The sequence below is a fragment of the Bos indicus genome, chromosome 2 (assembly GCF_029378745.1).
Source record: "Bos indicus isolate NIAB-ARS_2022 breed Sahiwal x Tharparkar chromosome 2, NIAB-ARS_B.indTharparkar_mat_pri_1.0, whole genome shotgun sequence".
NCBI classification, from domain to species: domain Eukaryota; kingdom Metazoa; phylum Chordata; class Mammalia; order Artiodactyla; family Bovidae; genus Bos; species Bos indicus.
Genome location: NC_091761.1, coordinates 30,512,708 through 30,531,870, shown reverse-complemented (window position 1 = coordinate 30,531,870; position 19,163 = coordinate 30,512,708). Strand labels below are relative to the sequence as shown.

The following is a 19,163-nucleotide window of genomic DNA, read 5'->3' as shown; positions in this document are numbered from 1 at the left end:
TTGTATAATTATTTTTTTCTTTTAAAATATGGTGTGTAGGGAAATTTCAAAATAGGAAGATATATACTCATACATCTATGTATATGTATATACATGTAAGTCTGTATATATCTATGTGTATCTCCATCCTATTTCATAATTATATCTAACCATCAAGCAATGGATCTTATTCCCTACCTATAGCTTTTGGGCATCAGCATCATCTACCTTCAGTAAGTAGACTGATTGGTTTGGATGAGTAAGCATTGGAACTGAATTAAACTGAGGCTGAGTAGAAAAAAACATGGAAGTATATGGACTGGGAGATAAACTGGCCCTTTCTTCTTAAAACTGATATCATCAAAGTTCCATCCTGTTAACACAGGGCATCATGAGTATTCATTAATAATACCATGAAAATCCTCTATGCACATCTTGGACTCTATACCAAAACACTTGCAATCCTGCCCTCCCCCAAAAGACATACCAGCTCCTCTCCTGAGGACAATCTGTTCTCACTCCCACCAGCTATTTCACTAACCCTTACGTGTACCTTTCAAAAAATGTTCCCAAATGTCACCTTTCCCAGGCAAATGTATGGACACCCTAATTCTGATGCCCTCCTCCATACCCTCAGAGCACTCAAAGCTTTATCCCAGACCTTACCATCCTGACTGTAAATGCCAGTTTTGAAACAGCTATTTCCTGAAGGAGCTGGAATCTAAATTGCTTGAACCCAGCAGTGTACCTGGTATGCAGGGGTCACTTAGTGAATTTGTTGAATTAACAACGGAGAGAGAGTCTAATCTTCCAGGAATTAACTTGTAAAAGGCTAGAAAAGGAAGCTAAAACCTAGAAATAATATTTTAATATGTTCTCTATCCATAGTGACATATGACATTTTAGTCTTAATTAGTAAAACAGAGAAAAGGGTAGTAACAAGCAAAGATGTCACCAATCAAGAAGAATCAAGAACATACATATTTTTTAAAAATCTGTTGAGATAATATTGTAGCCCACAAAAGTACAGTATGAACATGATGTTATTTGCTGTCTAATCCAGTAAAATATAGCCTTTATGTATAATTTAGCAAAATCACCATGCTAATAGTCATGCAACCTTAAGGGTTCACACAGAAGATCCTGTTTTTGTTTTTGTTTTTATTTCAGATGGCATTATTCTATTATATTCTCATTTGCCTTTCTACTGAATGGGTAAGCAACCTCAAACTGTTTTCAGAGGTAGAGTGAAAATCAAAATAAAGTACTCTGCAACTTCAATATTAATTGCCCAACTTACTCTAAAAGTATTTCACATACCAGTTTACCTGAACATGAAATTGATATATGGGTTCTGAAAGACATGCAAGAACTTACTTGTGGTTGCAGGTACTAAACAGAAGGCAGGATTTTTCGTGCAATGCTCACCTGATTTCCCCCAAGTCCATGACACGTGTACAGAATCAATGGTTTGCCTCCTTGGTTATTCTCTCCAACATCCAGACATAGAGGCCGACCAACACTTTTAATCTAAAGGGAAATTTTCAAGTTATAAATTTTTTAAAAATCTACGTGGTTTATATATTTTCTCAACTAATTTCTGAAAGTGGTGTTAACGTAAAACTCTCAAAAGCAATAAACCAGAAAGTATTACAGCATTTTTCCTTGAACCACATAAATATTGGTGGCAAAGAGTATACCAAATAAAAAGGAACAGGAAAATACTCACATATCCAGATATAACAGGATTAAGGTCTGGCACATACACTTCTGGATAAATATTGTTCAGATACCACGTAAAATTTTTACACTGAAGGCGGTGCTTTATTTCAAATCTTTTTGAAAGATCACCAAATGATTTCTGGAGGAAGATGAGAAGTGAAGGGGAATGCATAATTAAAACAGCACTGATGAAGTACTTCAAATGCTATTATTTGTATTTACATTAGGTCTTTAAAAAAAAGAAATTCTGGGTCAAAATGTAATATGCAGTTTAACTACAGTCACCATTCATTCGGGCAACAAGTACGCCTGGCCGCTCACTTCTGGCTTCAAAGAGAATCAAGGGCCACTGCAGTGCTGGCCTTGTGCTATTTTATTCTTCCTTTGTGCCACAAACCTCTTTCATGGGACAGAGATCCTAAATGAAATGCTGAAAGCAAAAAATGGTAGTGGGACATTCGAAATGTATCCCAGTTTTATACACTAAAGTGGTCTATAAGTGAGGTGTGAGAAACAGCGCCAATGTACCATGTAATTTATATCTCTTCTCCAGTCAAGACCACAAAGATAATAATAATTTTTATACTTTAGGAATATTTTTTTCTAGTTTTAAGGGTGCTGCTTACTCCTAATAATATCTCCTAATTATATCCTAACAATAACAATGTTTTAGTAGAAAAAGTCAAGTTTTTAATCAACTGTATTTTATTTCCCTTTATCTTATTTAAAAAGGAATAAGAAAATATTTTTTAAAAGCACTTCTAAATTGAAAAGGTATTTGATATAGGCAAAATTTTAAAGAAAAATTATGAGTACCTAGATATGTGTAAAAGTAAATACTCAAGCTTATCAGTTCAACTAACAAAAATATTTTCTGTGCCAACTTCAATGTTTTGAACCCAGGGAGGGGTCTTAGCAAAAGGTAGGAAACTCTAAAGGACTTCTGGGTAGCTTATATATTTTATCATGTAGGTCTATTTGCCCTAGGTAAAAATGGGTTTTCTGGGTCACTTGCCACTTTGTGGGTGACAAATCATAAGCGGTATGTAGTATCCACTCGCCTGCTTAGCCAAGTACCTTATACAGTATACAAACTACCCCACTTGTGTCGGTGGCCGCGGGTGAAGGGCTAGCAATCCAGTCCAGTACTGCTCTGATATTGCTTGGTACTGACATGTTATAGGGAGATACCAGAGACCAGAGAAAAAGACAAATGAGGGGACCAGATCTTTATGACATCCGAGGTGCTGATGCCCTTTAATCCCAATATATACTTCCTTACGAACTGGCACGGTTTCTTACAAAGAATTGGATGCCATTTACCAAAGCATGTCCTTAAACTGTCTAGTTTAGTTACCACATCCAATATTGAAACTGTTGGGACTCAATTCTAAATGTATTAGGCATGATGATTCTACAGAGCTTTTATCTAGGACAGGTCAATAATAACCATAGTGCCATGCCTTTGTTAGTACTTATTTCCTTATTTCACAGCTGTTTTGGGAGACAGGTAAGTATTTTATATCAAGACAGGGAAGGAGAGAGAAGAAATGTGGTGGAGCATACACTCCATGTCTGGTCAACCTGCCAATCACCCTATAAAGTACCATGATCATTTTATAGTGTCAAGGGGCTTTGCCAAAGTCACCCTTCCAGAAAGTGGAGCCAGAACTGGAAACAAAAAAGCTCGATATCTTGGTTCATTCTGCCACATCTGACACTGTCTCTCTAATTCAAAATGCCACTTAGCACCTTGATTCAGGAGTTAATCACATCACCTAAAACCAGTTGAAAGCAGTTCCACTTAATCTTATTTTCATTAAGTAAAATATTGAACCAAAGCAGTCACAAAAACTAAATATCTTTCACGTTAAAAAAAAGTAACATCAAGTAGAATGCCTCAATTTAAAAAATTATTTATTTTTAATTGGAAGAAATTGCTTTACAATATTGCATTGGTTTCTGCTATATATTGCCTCAGGTTTTAAATGCAGTTTATTTGACTTAAAAAAGAGAGAGAGAGTGTAGAGAGAGAAAACTGGCATCAGTTAGTTATACATTTTTGAGTTAAAAAGACCAGCTTCAAAAATAATTCCTTAAAAAATGTTTTATACTTGAGTTGACTCAAACAAATCCAAGGACATGTGAACTTGCTGTGGATTTTTATTGTTAATTGTTAGTTCTAACTTACTTGTTTAACAATTTTTGCTGCATCCGTGTTTCTCCTATAGAATATTTCCTTGTATTCATCCATCCAGACTTCTGCAAGGCGAACTTGGTTGCGAGCAATCACCTGAGTGCCTTTTGGGAAGGTATGAGGGCTTTTGCTGCGAAAAACATGTCCAACAACAGAGCAAGGCATAATCTCCAACTGCCCACCACATTGCCATACCTGATAATTAATGATATTTGTTTAAATTTACAGTATTTTAGGAAAATCAAAGTGTTGCTTTTAAGTTCACCTTTAAGATACTAATAAAAACAAGAGATTTATTACAGCTTTACAAACAGCTTTCTCTTTTATCTCTCTTTACAGCTTTCTCTGTTCCCTGCCAATTCAACTTAAGTTCTTAAAGAACTAGCATTAGGCAGTACAGACACTAGAGACCAAAAAAGTAAACATATTTTCAGAAATTACGTTAACAGAATAGTGATTTCAGATCACTCATAAAAATAAATTCTGAAATTTCTTTTTTTTTGGTCAAAAAATATGCAAGTTCTCTAGCATTCACAGAAGACCAATGGCTCTTCTGCATTTGACTTCCACAGCAGATTTGGAGTAAGTGGGCCCAAACTCTACCTCTTGAACATTCAATTTTGTGATCAAGAAAACGATTCCAGACAGTCATTTTTCCAAAACACAACCTATTAAACTTTGTCATTATATATATTAAAAAATATCATGCCATTTAAGAGGGTCAAAAAACCTTATTTGCTTTAACTCTAAATAAAATGGCAAATCGCTAAGTCAGTACCTGCTCACTTAGATGTCTTGACAATCTGTTCTGCCATAAATGAGAAATCTAAACATCATGTTTAATAGTAGGTGCTAACATTAGGGCTGTGATCACATTCTCTCTTTTAAGCAAGTGAGAAAGCTTAGTGATGTGTTCAGTTCAACTGTGCTTGAGATTCAACATGTGCTGGGAGCTGGGAATACTCAAATGAATAAAATAAGACCCCTGCCCTTAGGCCACTCAAACTTGGCTAAGATAATCATTGCCATTATATGATGAAACCAGAGCCAAAACTCAAAACTTTCAACTGTTAGTTCAGTTCTTTTTCTACTACATTCCAGCCTAAGTGATGAGAAATGAATGACAAAGCTATTGAAAAAAATGAACTTATGAAAATCAAATACATACATGTAGAGATCTAAAACCTTTGTTTTATTTCTCATATTAACTTTTAATATGTATAGAAAAAAAGCTCATTTAATCCAAAGAGTTAAATTCAATGTTCTTTAAAATTATATGTAAATGTTTTTCCATTCTGACTCCCTTGATGGTCAACCAATTTCCTGAAGCACTAGATTTAATTATATTTATCTTGGCTGGAATTCAGTAGCTACAAGTGCATTAATTGGTGTTAGTGCCTGGACACAATCATTTAACTGATTCCTCTTGTTACACTGGCAGCAATGAATAAATATGAATAAATATAATAAGCTACATTTTAAAAGAAAATATATTGATTCTAAAATTTCTAACAATTTAAGAAAGCACAAAAAGTAAAGACTAGATACATCTATGATAATCTGTAGCAGCCAACTAGAAATATATGTTTCATTGTTTAGTATGTGAGCTATATTTATAAACTTACTCTGAAAGACATTTCTATATTTTCACCTCCCCAAATTTCCATTTCTTCATCATAAGTTCCAATATATTCAAAATAGTCTTTTGATATGGAAAAAAGGCCTCCTGCAAAAGTGGGTGTTCTGAAAAATAATCCATTGTCAAACTTTGTTACACAACCAAATAAGAAAAAAAGAACTATTTTAAGAGCAACTGAATCAAATTTACAAATAAAGAGAGATCACAATTTCAAGGCTTTATACAGATTAATAAAAACTAAAAATGCAATCTTCAAAGTCAAGTTCTGGGGGATGGGGAGGAACTGGTAAGTATCCTTCCCTAGCAGAGCAAAATTATTTTGTCTTTTAACTAAACTTAAAGATTCTTAAGTAATGATTATAAGGAAGACATAGAGCTCACTTAATTCTACTTCCTACTAGGTAAATTGTGTATAAGCAAGTGCATAAATAAAGTACTTTTTTATTCCTTCCATACAGAATATTCTTTATTTTTGTTAGTGTGAATCACCTTGGTGGAAATTACTGTAAAAAACAAAGAATGCATAGACATTCAAACAACTAACTATATATAAGACTTTGAGAGCAATCGTCTTACTTGATTGGATATGTCTCATCCTTCCTTCTTTGCTTCTCATGATCGGGAAGTGTTTCCCAGCCAAATGAAAGGCTCCAGTCAAAATTCCCACGGTTATGGTTACTTCCATAAGGAGAAGGTTTGTTGAATTCAAACGTGTTCAAATCTATGGATGCAATATCTGGGCTCACGACAGCAGTGTAGTTCTCAGCTATTCTGGCCAACAAAGGTTCTAACCAACCGTAGAAACACTCACCTGGAAAGAATACAGCTTTAATCAATTCAACAAAACACTCCAGGTTTTTTTTTTTTTATTTTTGTATTTTGGAAGAGAGTTTGCAGAGAAATGAGAATATCTAAGTCATTATTATTATTTTGAACATTTATATAAGGGAGATTTCTTAAAGGTTTCTTGTAATGAGATAAGGGTAGGATGAAAAAAAAAAAAGCAGGCAAGATTAAGCATAGCTAAGGAGTGACTTTGATGGGGAGGGAGTGACATTTTTTGAACCTTGGAATGGAAGTAAAATGATACTGATATATTTAAGTTTCACACTGTGTATTTCTCTTTAAAATGGACTATGAATCAAGGGTGACTTTTTGCTATCCCAGGGACGGGGGAGCCTGGTGGGCTGCCGTCTATGGGGTCACACAGAGTCGGACACGACTGAAGTGACTTAGCAGCAGCAGCAGCTCCAAAAATATTCTGATTTACTTAAACTTGTCTCCTTGAGTAAGGTATAGAAATGGAAATCTTCATTTCTCTGACAGGGTTGTAGGAGAAAATAAGTAAAGGAATCAGAATATTCTGATTTTAGCAATTGGAAAAGAACCATTCAAACCAACTCAGCATTTCACAGGGGATGAAGGTGTGGCACAAAAGGTCGGATTCTGGCCCCAGGCCAGGCTCTCACAGCGCACACAGACTTCAGGGGATATGGCATGTGCAGTCCTACTCAGGACTTTTCATCATCCAGCCATCCGCAGTCATGGCCCAGGAGGACCCTCAGACAAATCTGCCTGGAGGGGAAGAATGCCCAGTCTGATATTACTGTAATTTTGGAACAGGAGAAGGAATACTGGAGAAGGGGCCATTTCCTTTTGAAAACACCTCTCTTGGATTACCTTTAGACTTTTCTTAAATGCCTGGTATTGAGAGAATACCGGATGTGAAAGCTCTAAAGAGACTCAAGCAAATCCAAAAGCCCTTCTGTAACAATTAGTGTGTGCTCAAAACCATTTGCTTGGTCAAACAGCACCTGAGGGCTGGCCAATCCAAAGCTAAACACTCATACACAGAGTAAAACTCAGGAAGCTTGGAGCTCCAGGGACTATGTGACATTTAAGTAATATCTATGGTGAACATTAAACATTGACTCTAAAAATAGTCTTCAACTACTGTATTTACAATCATTGATGCTGGAGAAAAAATTAAAATACAAAGAAAAAAAAACCCAGCAGCAACAAAAACAAACAAAAACTAACAACATTCATGGGAAACACACAGGAAGCTATGAAGGGACACCTCTCATTTGGCACAAGAAGGACTTTATGAATCTTTGAAGGGGAAAGAAAAGAAACAAAACTTTCACTCACTTTAAAGTGTAATAATCAAGAATGATAAGGAAAAACACTTTTTTTTTTTTTTAAATACAAAACAAGCATCTGAAAAACTGTTCCAGGCATGGATAACTCACTGGGGAAGGTGGTCACTGGAAGACATAAAGTTAAAGAACCTCAAATACAAAGGAGGTAAGATCTTTAAATAAGTGAAAGGAATTTCCTACCCAGAGCTATAATCTGCTTGTGCTATCACTGCTATACTCACCAGTTGGAAGCGATGTTGAAGAAAATGCTATTAGGCATTTAAAGAAAAGCTTTCCTTACCTTTTGAATTAGAGGGAGGGAGAGGGAAAATGGTACAACTGTGTTTCTCTGTGCATACTTACAGTGAGCATCTAAAAATGTGAGCGTTTCAGCTGTTGCTACTGTTGCTCCTAGCAACCTTGCAGTGATCAGACCTTTTCTCTCTTTTTGTCTGACTATTTTTACAATAGAAAATTGTTTTATATATTCCTCTAGTTTATCATGCAAGTACTCTGTAAGAGAAAAAAATCAAGATTAACTCATTTCTAAGTTTATTTCACATGTAACATGAAAGCTAAAGAAAGCACAAGGCAATGATTCCTCTGTGTGTATAATCTTAACAGTTGTACACATCCACCCCTTAAGATAAAAAATATTACATCCTTAACTCTACTGAAAAAACTACATATACAATCCTTAACTTTTGGATGATTATAATGCATGACATTATAACACATAGGCATCCTGTCCGTGTCATGTCAATAAATACAATGTGTTTGGGAGGAGTGAGAGACTTCAAATGGAATAGACCCCAGGAGTTAAGAACACTCATTTAGAGGCCAGAGAAGAGAGACAAAGGAAAGAAAGAAACTGAATTTGGCCAAAAAGATATTTGATTCTCTTTTTAAATTTTTTTAAATTCTTTTTAAAATTGGTATTTAAATCTGGAAATTTATAGAAAAATGTGAAGTCTCAAAAAAATTCTCTGACATTTAGTCAGTGGTCAAAATAACTTTAAGACCAAAATCTTGAGAAAAATACAAGTAGAAAAATGCAGGGCTACAGTAGTTTGTGAATATTTCTACAAAGAGTCAGCAAAAAAATTTTGAAAGCTCTAGAGTCTCCTGACACAGATTTTTTCCAATAAAAATAGGAAGGAAGAAAAGGGCATGCAAATCAGTAATGAGGTTATAAGCAGGGAAAATCTGAGTTATGGGTGTGTAATTTAAGATCTCAGTATTCCTATTTGGATGACATACATACTAAGCAAGAGTTAAAATAATAGGTAAAAGAAACAAATGTCAGTCAAGTTACTCAAGTGTTGTCCATATTTTTAAACAACTCCTTAGGCCTGTTTTTTTCACATTAAATGCTCGATTTTTTGTTGAATATATCATGTAGTTCTTCACGTGGCCTTCTTGGGCCATCACACAGACTCAAAAAGACTTGGGAATATTGAGAATGCCCGGAAGCCTCCTGGGTAGATGTTTGCTTCTGCCAGATTTCAGAAGCAATTGGAGGTGACTTTGACTTTATCTGTAATTATGCACATTTTTTTTAATTCTCCTGTGGTTCAGAAAGGATAGTTGCTTATTTAAAGCTTAAACATTCATGAAAGAGGTAAGAGTCTAGGAATAACATTTGGGGAAAAGTAAGTGTTATCTAAACATTACTATCTCAGAGTAACAGATTAACTTTTTTAACACCTTCTAAGTACCTCAAAATTAATTCTCTGAAAGACAAGTAGGATTGTAATTTGTCTTAAAAAAATATAACCATAGATATTTCTGCTTTAATGATAAATTCTCAAAGCAGAAACTTATAAAATAGAAACATTTCAAATATCTTTACAGGAATCGATTTTTTAAATGGAGTCACTACAGATTCCTTCAATAAACCCTCTCACTGTTCACAAGTTAAGAAATTTTATTCACCCACAACTTTTGAATTTCCTGTAAATTCTTACCTGCCTTTTAAATTTAACCCCCATCCACACTCCTAATTTTATGAATTTAAAAACACAAAACCATGAAGTCAAATTTCCTGGGTCTGATATATAGCACCATTACTTTTAGCTATGTGAACTTAGGCCAGTTATTTTACCTTTCTGTGCCTCACTTTCTTTATCTATAAAATGAGAATAATAGGATTTACCCTCATAGGGGACTGTTGGGAGGATACAATGAAAGATCAGTTATACAAATAAAATATTTAAGACAGGGACTAACTAGCACATTGGGCTTTCCTGGTGGCTCAGACAGTAAGGAATTCACCTACAATGAAGAAGACCCAGGTTTTATGCCTGGGTCAGGAAGATCCCCTAGAGAAGGAAATGGCGATCCACTCCAGTATTCTTGCCTGGGACATCCTATGAACAGAGAGAAGCCTGGTAGCCTATAGCCCACGGGGATCACAAAGAGTTGGACACAACTTAGCAACTAAATAACAACAAAACTAGCACATGGTCTATGCTTTGGAAACGCTCATTATATTTTGTTTGGTGTCACTGGGTTTTAGCTATCTGTTAATTGATAACCCACATATTCATGCTTTTCCATCGAGCAAATTGAAGTCAGGGACTATGGTTTCTACTTCACAAGTTCCTTTACCATAACTAGGGATACATTTTCTACAGTGGGTACTCCTTGGATAGTTCTCTGACTGAATCCAATAAGACAATTACACTACTATGCAAAGATAGCGCTTTGTCAAGAAAATATTTCCAAATCTACTGTTGATTGCTATAAAGAATTACAAAAAAAAAAAAAAAATTCAGACACTTTAACCAAATAGCCCTGCCGTTCCAGACTAATCTAAAGATATAATTCAAAAAAAGGAAAATAACATAAGCATAAGGATATCTATTGCAATATCATGTTATAGTAAGACTAAAGGGTAAACAAACTGTATGGTTAAGCAAAACGTATCTGGTTCATTACTGTCATTAAAAGTAAGTTTTGAAGGTGACAGAAACAGGCTAATAACAATGTGATGTGAAAATGTCAGATTTCAAAACTGGATTTCTTACATGGGTATAATTATATAAACATTATATATTTATTTAGATAGTGATTAGGAAAGAAAAGATTAAAATGGTTGAAACAGAAAGATTATAAATGGATATCATCCTTTATTCTGATTTCCTTTCACTATTAATCTTGCTGTGCAATTAAATAATATAAGTTACTTTCAACTGAAGGCTTACTAGATGTAGCCTTACTGTGTCCCTGTTGTCCGACTTCTTCAAAAATCAACAAAATAAAAATTATCTGAGAAAAGAGTTCAAGAAACCAAAGCAAAAGATTTCTAAAATAAAGTTCTGGATTTTTCTTTTTTTTTATGTAAAACACACAAGAGAACTTAATCAGATATCACTTAAAAATCCATGGACTTTGGTCCCAATAGATACAAAGAATTAGAAAAATACAGAACAAATCAAGCAATAAATAAAGCAACTGATTACAATCAGATGGTGAAGCAACCTGGCTCAGAGGATTAAAGATTCAAATCAGAAATCTGGATATAATGTAACTTGAATCCAGGGAACTTGAATAATAAAGCTTCTCTATTTGGTGGATAGGTTTTATAGCTAAGTCAAAGATCTCCGATGATGAGCAATCCTATTCCATCTGGATGTTAATTTAGCTCAATAATATAACCTCTATTCACTTGGGCTATTTTAGTTTAGTTTTATTTTGAAACCATAGGGATGTCTAGACTTGTATGTAGAAATATTTAAATAAACCAAGTTAATAATTTTGTGCTTTATCCACTTACTACCATGTCTAAAATCTGGATATATCTTATAATTAATTGATGACATATGACATAATAGGCAACTTTTTTCCTCCTCATGGTCTATAGCAATGGAAAAAAAAAGCGAAAGTGTTTGTGGCTCTGCTGCTGCTGCTGCTAAGTCGCTTCAGTCATGTCCAACTCTGTGCGACCCCATAGATGGCAGCCCGCCAGGCTCCCCCTTCCCTGGGATTCTCCAGGCAAGAATACTGGAGTGGGTGGGTAACCATTCCTCTCTCCAGGGGATCTTTCCAACCCAGGGGTCAAACCCAGGCCTCCTGAATTGCAGGCAGATTCTTTACCATCTTCACCACCAGAGTAAGCCCCATAAAGTAATGATTTACCTAATAATAGATGGTGCTTGAATTTGATGGAAGAATGTCATCATCATTTTACGGATAAGGAAACTGCTCACTAGTGTTTCCAAAAAGCTGGAATTTGAGTTTAAGAAATCTAGTTCCAAACTTGGGCTCATTCAGGAATAAACTTTGCATTCATTGAAATAATCTGTACCTGTTTGATACCTAAAATATTTGTAATGTTTGAAAATTCAGCAAATTAGAGTATTTGTCCAATTATCCTGTGAGTCCAACTGACAATGTGTAACTTAGCAACTGACTATTGACTTGTAAACTGAAGTGAAAATTCATTAACGATTTTAGCTAGCTTTGTAAGTGGTATTAGAATATTTAAAAGAACCAAAAATAAAACAGGATGTGGTAACTCCTCAGTAATTTTTAACTACTCTTTTATATTATTTATTAATGTATTATTTATATTAATTCATCTAATCTTTAAAACAACCCTAGGAGTTGTATACTAATATATTTCTTCAATTCTAAACCATACAATTATATACTTTTTATAATCAATGGTATGTTAGTTTAATTGACTGTAAGGGTCTTTTTTTCTAATGATACATACACTAATAATGTATCTTACAATAAATTTGATGAAATATAACATTTTCCGGGTACTCTTTCTGCCCCCTTCTGATGCCTATGTCAGAAGCTTTCTCTATCTCCTTTATACTTTAATAAAACTTTACTACACAAAAGCTCTGAGCGATCAAGCCTCGTAAAAAAAAAAAAAAAAAAGAAATATAACATTTTCCCTATTTTACAGACAGAAAAACTGAGTATAAGGGGTTAAGTAACTTGCCCAAGTTGCATAGCTTGTTAGGACCAGAAATGGGATTCAAACCAAGGCAGCCTAACTCAAGGCACAAGTATGTGCTCCTAATCATGTCTTTAAAAGAAAAAAATCTCACACTGAGGACTACAAAAATATAAATAATGGTGTTTCACACATTTATAAACTCCAAAATATCTATGGACATCCTTGGGTTCTCCTTCTACCCATCATACACAGCATCCAAGACACTCTATTCAGGCTCTGAGGTGGCATACAGAGAGTAAATACAACCAAAAAGACTTTGGACAACACCACATGGATTTACTCAGGAAATAATCTAATTTGCGTGTGCTTTCTTACCATCTACACTAGCATCATCCACCAAAATGATCTCCTTCAGCAGTATGGCAGGTGAAGAGTACAGCACGCTGTAGACAGTTCTAAGCAGCGTGGACCATGCTTCATTATGAAAAACTATTATGACACTGGTGGTGGGCAGGGGAGGACAGCGCTTAAATTTTTGTTCAATACATCTAGAAAAAGTCAAAGTAGAAGAACGATAATGAATTTTATTACATTATTTCACAGCTATACCATTGCTAAAATTATCATTGTTTTAATCTTTAACACAGTAGAAATGCTGGTGCACAGTTTATTTCTATGTAAGATGATCTTAATGCTATATAAAGGCAAACAGATTGAAACAAAAGTTTTACAAATAGACCACTCACCTAGAGATCATGTCCACTGATATTGATCACATGTCATGGATTAAAACATGCTCTTGTAAGCTTTCTCAACAATATAACTTTAAATATAAATAACATTTTAGATAAGAAAAATAACCTAGAAGTGAGCCAAACTGTAAAATGGCAAATAAGTGTTAACTGCTCAAATTAAAAAAAAAAAAAAAGTTTTTTTTCTTTCATTGTAGAAATGATGCCTTTCTCTTTATATTTGCAATTTTTAACAGTGCAGCTTTATTAAATTAATACTCATCTTTGTAGAGATTATCTTAAATTAGATATTTGCTAAGTATGTAATATTTTCTGTTTAATCAATTTCCTTAACCTGTACCTGAACCAAAAGGGAAAAAAAATTCGCTTTCGACAAAGCCTATTTTCTTATAATGATCATCAGAAGCAAAAAGTTGTTAAGTACCTACCATATATCACATGACTTGCTGTGTTAAAGATTTTGCTCCAGTAAGGAGAGAGACCCTAGGTGGCTTATGACTGATGAGTGATCCTACTCATTTGCTAAAAAACATTAGTTATAAACAGATCTTGAATTCATTTTTATAGCAATGTCACCCTCAAGGAAAATAATCTTCACATGAACCCATTGGGATGTGGGTGGGTCTATACAATCTCCAGCCTTTGAGACTAGAGATGACCACAGTCCTTCCCCAGCTGAGCTGAGGTGAGGATCAAATGAAATAACATATAGGAGAGGCCTCAAAACACAGTAAAATCAGACAGAGTGAACCTGGGACATAAAATATGTGTGGTTTATGGTAAAGATAAAACAACTGGATCTTTGATAACCATAAAAGGTTGTACACTTTTAGAAAACGGGCTACGAAATCCTCCCACACGGTCAAATACCACTATAAATAGTGTGTGAACTATCAAACAGTGCTGGTCAAATCCAAAGATAGGGAAGGAAATCATTGTCACTCATGGAGATAAGAGCCCAGCACACTTCCATTGCTCTGCCAGGGCCGATGGGAAAACCAGAGCCCCCACGATGGTACTAGAGGCCTGGGGAAGCAGCCACCCTAAAAGACATATTCTACTAACTCTCGCTAATTACTACTTTTATAACCATACATCAGTATGAATGTGTTTCAGATCCTTTTCTGAGAGATCTTTAGGTTGAAATATTTGTAGTGATGAAGGAATTAGATTAGGGGTAAACTATTGAGAGGGTGTCAATACCACCGAGTAGGAAAAGAGGAGGAAGGTTCTGCACGAAAGTGATTTTGCTCTCTAGGACTGTCGTGATTTTAAAGTGTGACATATATGTATAGCCAGAAGAAAATAATCGCATTCATCCACACTGGTAGATGAAAACAAACGACTTGTTCTAAAGTGAATTTTGGATAAACTACTCATCTACTCATGAAAATAAAGTCCAAACACAACCAACCAATTTATCTATCCTTGAGTTAAAATCACACAGAAACAAATAGCGAAATGTAAGTTTGTATTTTTAATACATGAAGTTTTATAAAACAACAAAGTATAAGTAAAAATTATGAAAAACTTCATACTGTAGTATTTTTTTTAAGAAAAGAGAAAACCTTATTTTTTGTCTTATAAGCATTTGGGGGAGGAAGCTTTGAGATTAAAAAAAAAAAAATTCCCTATATTTATTTGCCATGTGACTAACTAATATAGTATTAGTTAAGAAATATAAAAAGTTTTTGAAGATTTAAAGTAGGAAACTTTACAAAAATTCACACTAGTGAAATGTTATCTCTTTAATCTCATAAGACTTTCAGTTTAAACTAGGGTTTATTTACCTAACTGATAAGTACTAATATCAAGTAAAAGTATTGTTAATGCAAATGATAATAAAATTTCACAATATGATTTCATAAACCTCATTTATTTTGAAACAATTAGCATGCTCAATTTATGCTTTAAAAGTTGTTTCACATGTCATTTAAAGTAGTGAAATTAAAATGACTTGCCAAAGTAATTACAGATTCCCAGTCAAACCATTTGAAAAAGTTGGCATATAGAAATGTGCTTAAGTTATCAGGCACAAGACCATCTGGCTTTGGGAGAAACAAGATCCATATTTCTAATGAGCATGTAAAAGATTAGCAATTCTTCAGAAAATGTTTTTATTGCTGATATAAGTTAAAACTATGGAAATATTAAATCTTCAACCCTTCACAGTTCTAAGTATGCATTACTGTCCAAAAAAAGTTTGTCTGTTTAGCTATTTTGCACTTACTTATTGATTAACATTATCGAATATTTCTATAGATTCTCAATGCTATACTGGGGAAAAGGCTTATCTTAAGCTCATTTTGTCATGTCAAAGAACAAAAAGCATGCTTCTTGATTTGTGATGGGGATTACTTTTCAATCAACACTTCTTCCAAAATCAGTAAAGTGCCATAGTGCATTTTAACCTATCAGCATAAAAAAGGAACTATTCGGTGCCCTGTTAGAACAGCTAGAATATTTTCCACTTATTTGTTTTTTCACACATTCATTTAAAATAATAAGCAATTTAACCCTGAATAATATGCATTAGAATAGAGCAACAGAAATCTAATTTACACAGCTTCAGTATTGAGGGACTCATAGTAGGACCAGGTATTCATGATAACAGATCCAGAAAAATATGAAGACAGCAATAGACCTAAGTCTACCAAAGTACATTTCTTCAGCCACACTTATAAATTTAATTCTCTTTTAACTAGAAAGCAAAATATGCAGGCACTGTTTACAGTTTGTCTAGCTTGTACTTTTAACAAACCTACAGATTGCCTGAAAGTGCTGAAATTCATTTTCACCATTTCAGTCCAAACAGAGTATTTGAATACTACCTCAAAGATAACAAAACAGTTAACTAAGAACAAAGAGTCAGCACAGAAGAATCTGGGGTGGGAGAATGTTACACAAAATATATTTGAGATAAACATGTAAACAAAGTAACAATAAAAAGCAATTCTGGCCTTTCAGAAGCTAAAGGGAGAAAACTCAATAAATACAAGAACTTGTTCAACAATACCCCAGAGAAAGAATTGCAGTTGAATTAGTAATTATGACAATATTGGCTCTTAAAAGAAAGGTTACAAAACACAGGGCATTCTGAAATATAATTATAGCACTAAAAGTAGCCACAGAGTCTGTGATTTAGCTCATAAAGTATCATTATCTAATAGCTCCAAAATCTTGGCACATTTTTAATATTTCTATTCTATAGCAACACAGAGAAGAACAGAAATAACTCTTCCACCTCCCACATTTCCCATAAAATCCACCCCGTATTTCCTGCTTAATAGATGAGAAAACTAAAGCTTTTAAGAATAAAGGATTTCCTTGTGTTTCTATAGAGGTCAGATCTAGAATTCTGTTTCCTAATTTCTAAGATGGTAATTTTTCATATATGCAATGCCTCACCAATCATAGATACAGAAATCTACCCTCAATAATAATAAGCAAAAAATCACTGAAACAGATTAAACAATTGGTATTTGTGAATTCTTTGCTTCAAAGTGGCTAAAGAACAAGTATCACCTTAACTAACGCCCCTTCCAGGCAAACCCTCGAGATAAATACTAAACAATTAATATGCTTCAACATACTCAGGAGGTCGAGTGTCTGGTCCAAGATCTCGGTGTAAAGAAATCCTGTCACTTGCAAAAGCGTTAAAACAGTGTTTTGCTTCTCCACGTTCTTTTTCCTTCTGCTCTTCAGCACTTAAATTGGTTGTTTTGAATGCTTTACCAGAAGCACCAGGTGCGTTAGAATCCTGAGGTGGGCGGTCAAGAACAGGTTTCAATTCTGCTGCTGTATAATATCCTTGCAAACAGGGTCTCTCACCAGCATCAATGTTTTGCCTGACAGGTGCTCCTATTTGCATTTTTGGCATTGCATCTTTAATATTGTTTACAGCTTCTATCATTAAATCAAACATCTTGTTTTTGTTTTTCATGTTCCTTTCCATCCTTGATTCCTCTTTGGAATACTGAACACTTACTTCTCTTTGCATTAAAATCAAAAATATTATAAAGAAAAAAACTACTGCACCAAGCTTCCAGAATTTTTTATGGTAATGTCTTTTAAGATGCAGTTTTACTAATCGTTTTAGGTGAGCCATTCTGACATTAAAAGCTTGTCACTTGACAAATAATAGTTACAGTTTCCTCTGTTATGTATATTTTTTATCATAGATTTGCTGGCAAGAAGGTTCCTTAAATTGTAATCCCTGTAAACAGAAATGATAGATGGTATTAGTAGCTATTCATCCCTATAGGCATGGTTCACTTCACTCACTCAGACAGCAACTGAACAAAAGCTGTAAACAACACACTCTTATGGTTAATAACAGTCAAAGATATCTTGGCCTCAAAAAATTACACTTGGGAGACAATTGCTATCGTTAACTGTAATCTATTGGGTTTATAAAATATTAGAGATTTCTCTCCAGTAAAAAATACATTATGTGTTAACTCTGGCTACTATCTACCATATAACATGCATAGGTTTTATAAATATATTTTGAGTTTAAAAAGAATTTTAGTTCAATAACCGTGAGGCCAAAGGACTTCATTAAACTGATTGTAAAGAAAGGGGTAATCCAGAAGAAAACAAAAGTACACTGACAGGTACTGTCAGAGACACATCTAAAATCGTGGTTTTTAAGAAGTTCATCAACAATCTGAACTTCATATAAATCAATTAAAATGATAAAGCAGCTTCACCACCAAGTAAACCGGCATCCTCCCAAATCTGCACACCTGATAGTACTTGTGAATTTGACATAACCAATAAAGACTGGAAAATTAAGATAATGTTATATAAAGGCTATTTTTCATAGCTCACGCAAACATAAAATCTAGTAGCAAAAAAAAAAAAGGCAGTAAGTTTCATTTGAAGTGTCTCTAAAGAGGCGATAGAGATCATTGAATTATACAACCAGTATTTGGTGTGATAAAATCCTGCTTGTAGATGACCCTAAGAACAAAGCAGTATGTTTACCAAATTCTAATACAGGCCACCAGAAGCAGAAGAAACAAAATGTAATAGAAGAAATTGACTACAGCCTGAATCACAGTGAAGATGGACTTTCTTCACAATGCTTAAAAAAATGTAATGTGAAGGGTTCAGTACGTGATTATACACCATGCACCATTATAGTCAGCAAGTAATTAGCAGGGGCAAAGGGGCAAAGAAAATGCCTGTGCTCCTAATCCTAAACATATTTTAAGGAAAATGCCATTTATAGAAGTAAAAGCTAGCACTTTATTTAATTAAATTCTTTTCCAAAGTTATCGCTAGATTTAAAATAAGAAAACCAAGTTCTAAGATGGATTTTCCAGTCTTTAACAAGAAATTTTAAGTTGGATAAAGAAAATAGGCAGAACCTTCAAACTTAGTTTGATATACTGTTTCTAATTGGACTGCTCTATATGTTTTCAGTATAGAATGGACACTTTGGTTCCAAAAGATACCTCAGTTATGATGTTTGCTGCTGCTGCTAAGTCACTTCAGTCATGTCTGTGTGATCCCATAGACGGCAGCCCACCAGGCTCCCCCATCCCTGGGATTCTCCAGGCAAGAACACTGGAGTGGGTTGCCATCTCCTTCTCCAATGCATGAAAGTGAAAAGTGAAAGTGAAAAGTGAAAGTGAAGTCGCTCAGTCGTGTCCTACCCTCAGCGACCCCATGGACTGCAGCCTACCAGGCTCCTTGGTCCATGGGGTTTTCCAGGCAAGAGTACTGGAGTGGGGGTTATGATGTTTATTGCCCATAAAACTGAGATTCCAATATTTCTCAGCTTGGTTGCTTCAACGGTATCATGTAAAAA

General features: G+C 34.5%; 1 protein-coding gene across 3 annotated transcripts in view; it reads right to left on the bottom strand.

Moving 5' to 3' along the window:
• The window catches only part of GALNT3 (polypeptide N-acetylgalactosaminyltransferase 3), a 51,698-nt gene that overhangs the window by 5,472 nt on the left and 27,063 nt on the right, over positions 1–19,163 (bottom strand). For all 3 annotated transcript variants that reach the window (XM_070803917.1, XM_019971695.2, XM_070803911.1), the window contains exons 2-9: positions 16,939–17,561; positions 12,969–13,141; positions 8,042–8,191; positions 6,114–6,348; positions 5,524–5,641; positions 3,893–4,093; positions 1,709–1,840; positions 1,408–1,509 (exon numbers count right to left, since the gene is read on the bottom strand). In XM_070803917.1, coding sequence (XP_070660018.1) covers positions 1,408–1,509; positions 1,709–1,840; positions 3,893–4,093; positions 5,524–5,641; positions 6,114–6,348; positions 8,042–8,191; positions 12,969–13,141; positions 16,939–17,453 — 1,626 coding nt within the window. In that variant the 5' untranslated portion in view covers positions 17,454–17,561. The remainder of the gene's footprint in view (positions 1–1,407; positions 1,510–1,708; positions 1,841–3,892; positions 4,094–5,523; positions 5,642–6,113; positions 6,349–8,041; positions 8,192–12,968; positions 13,142–16,938; positions 17,562–19,163) is intronic.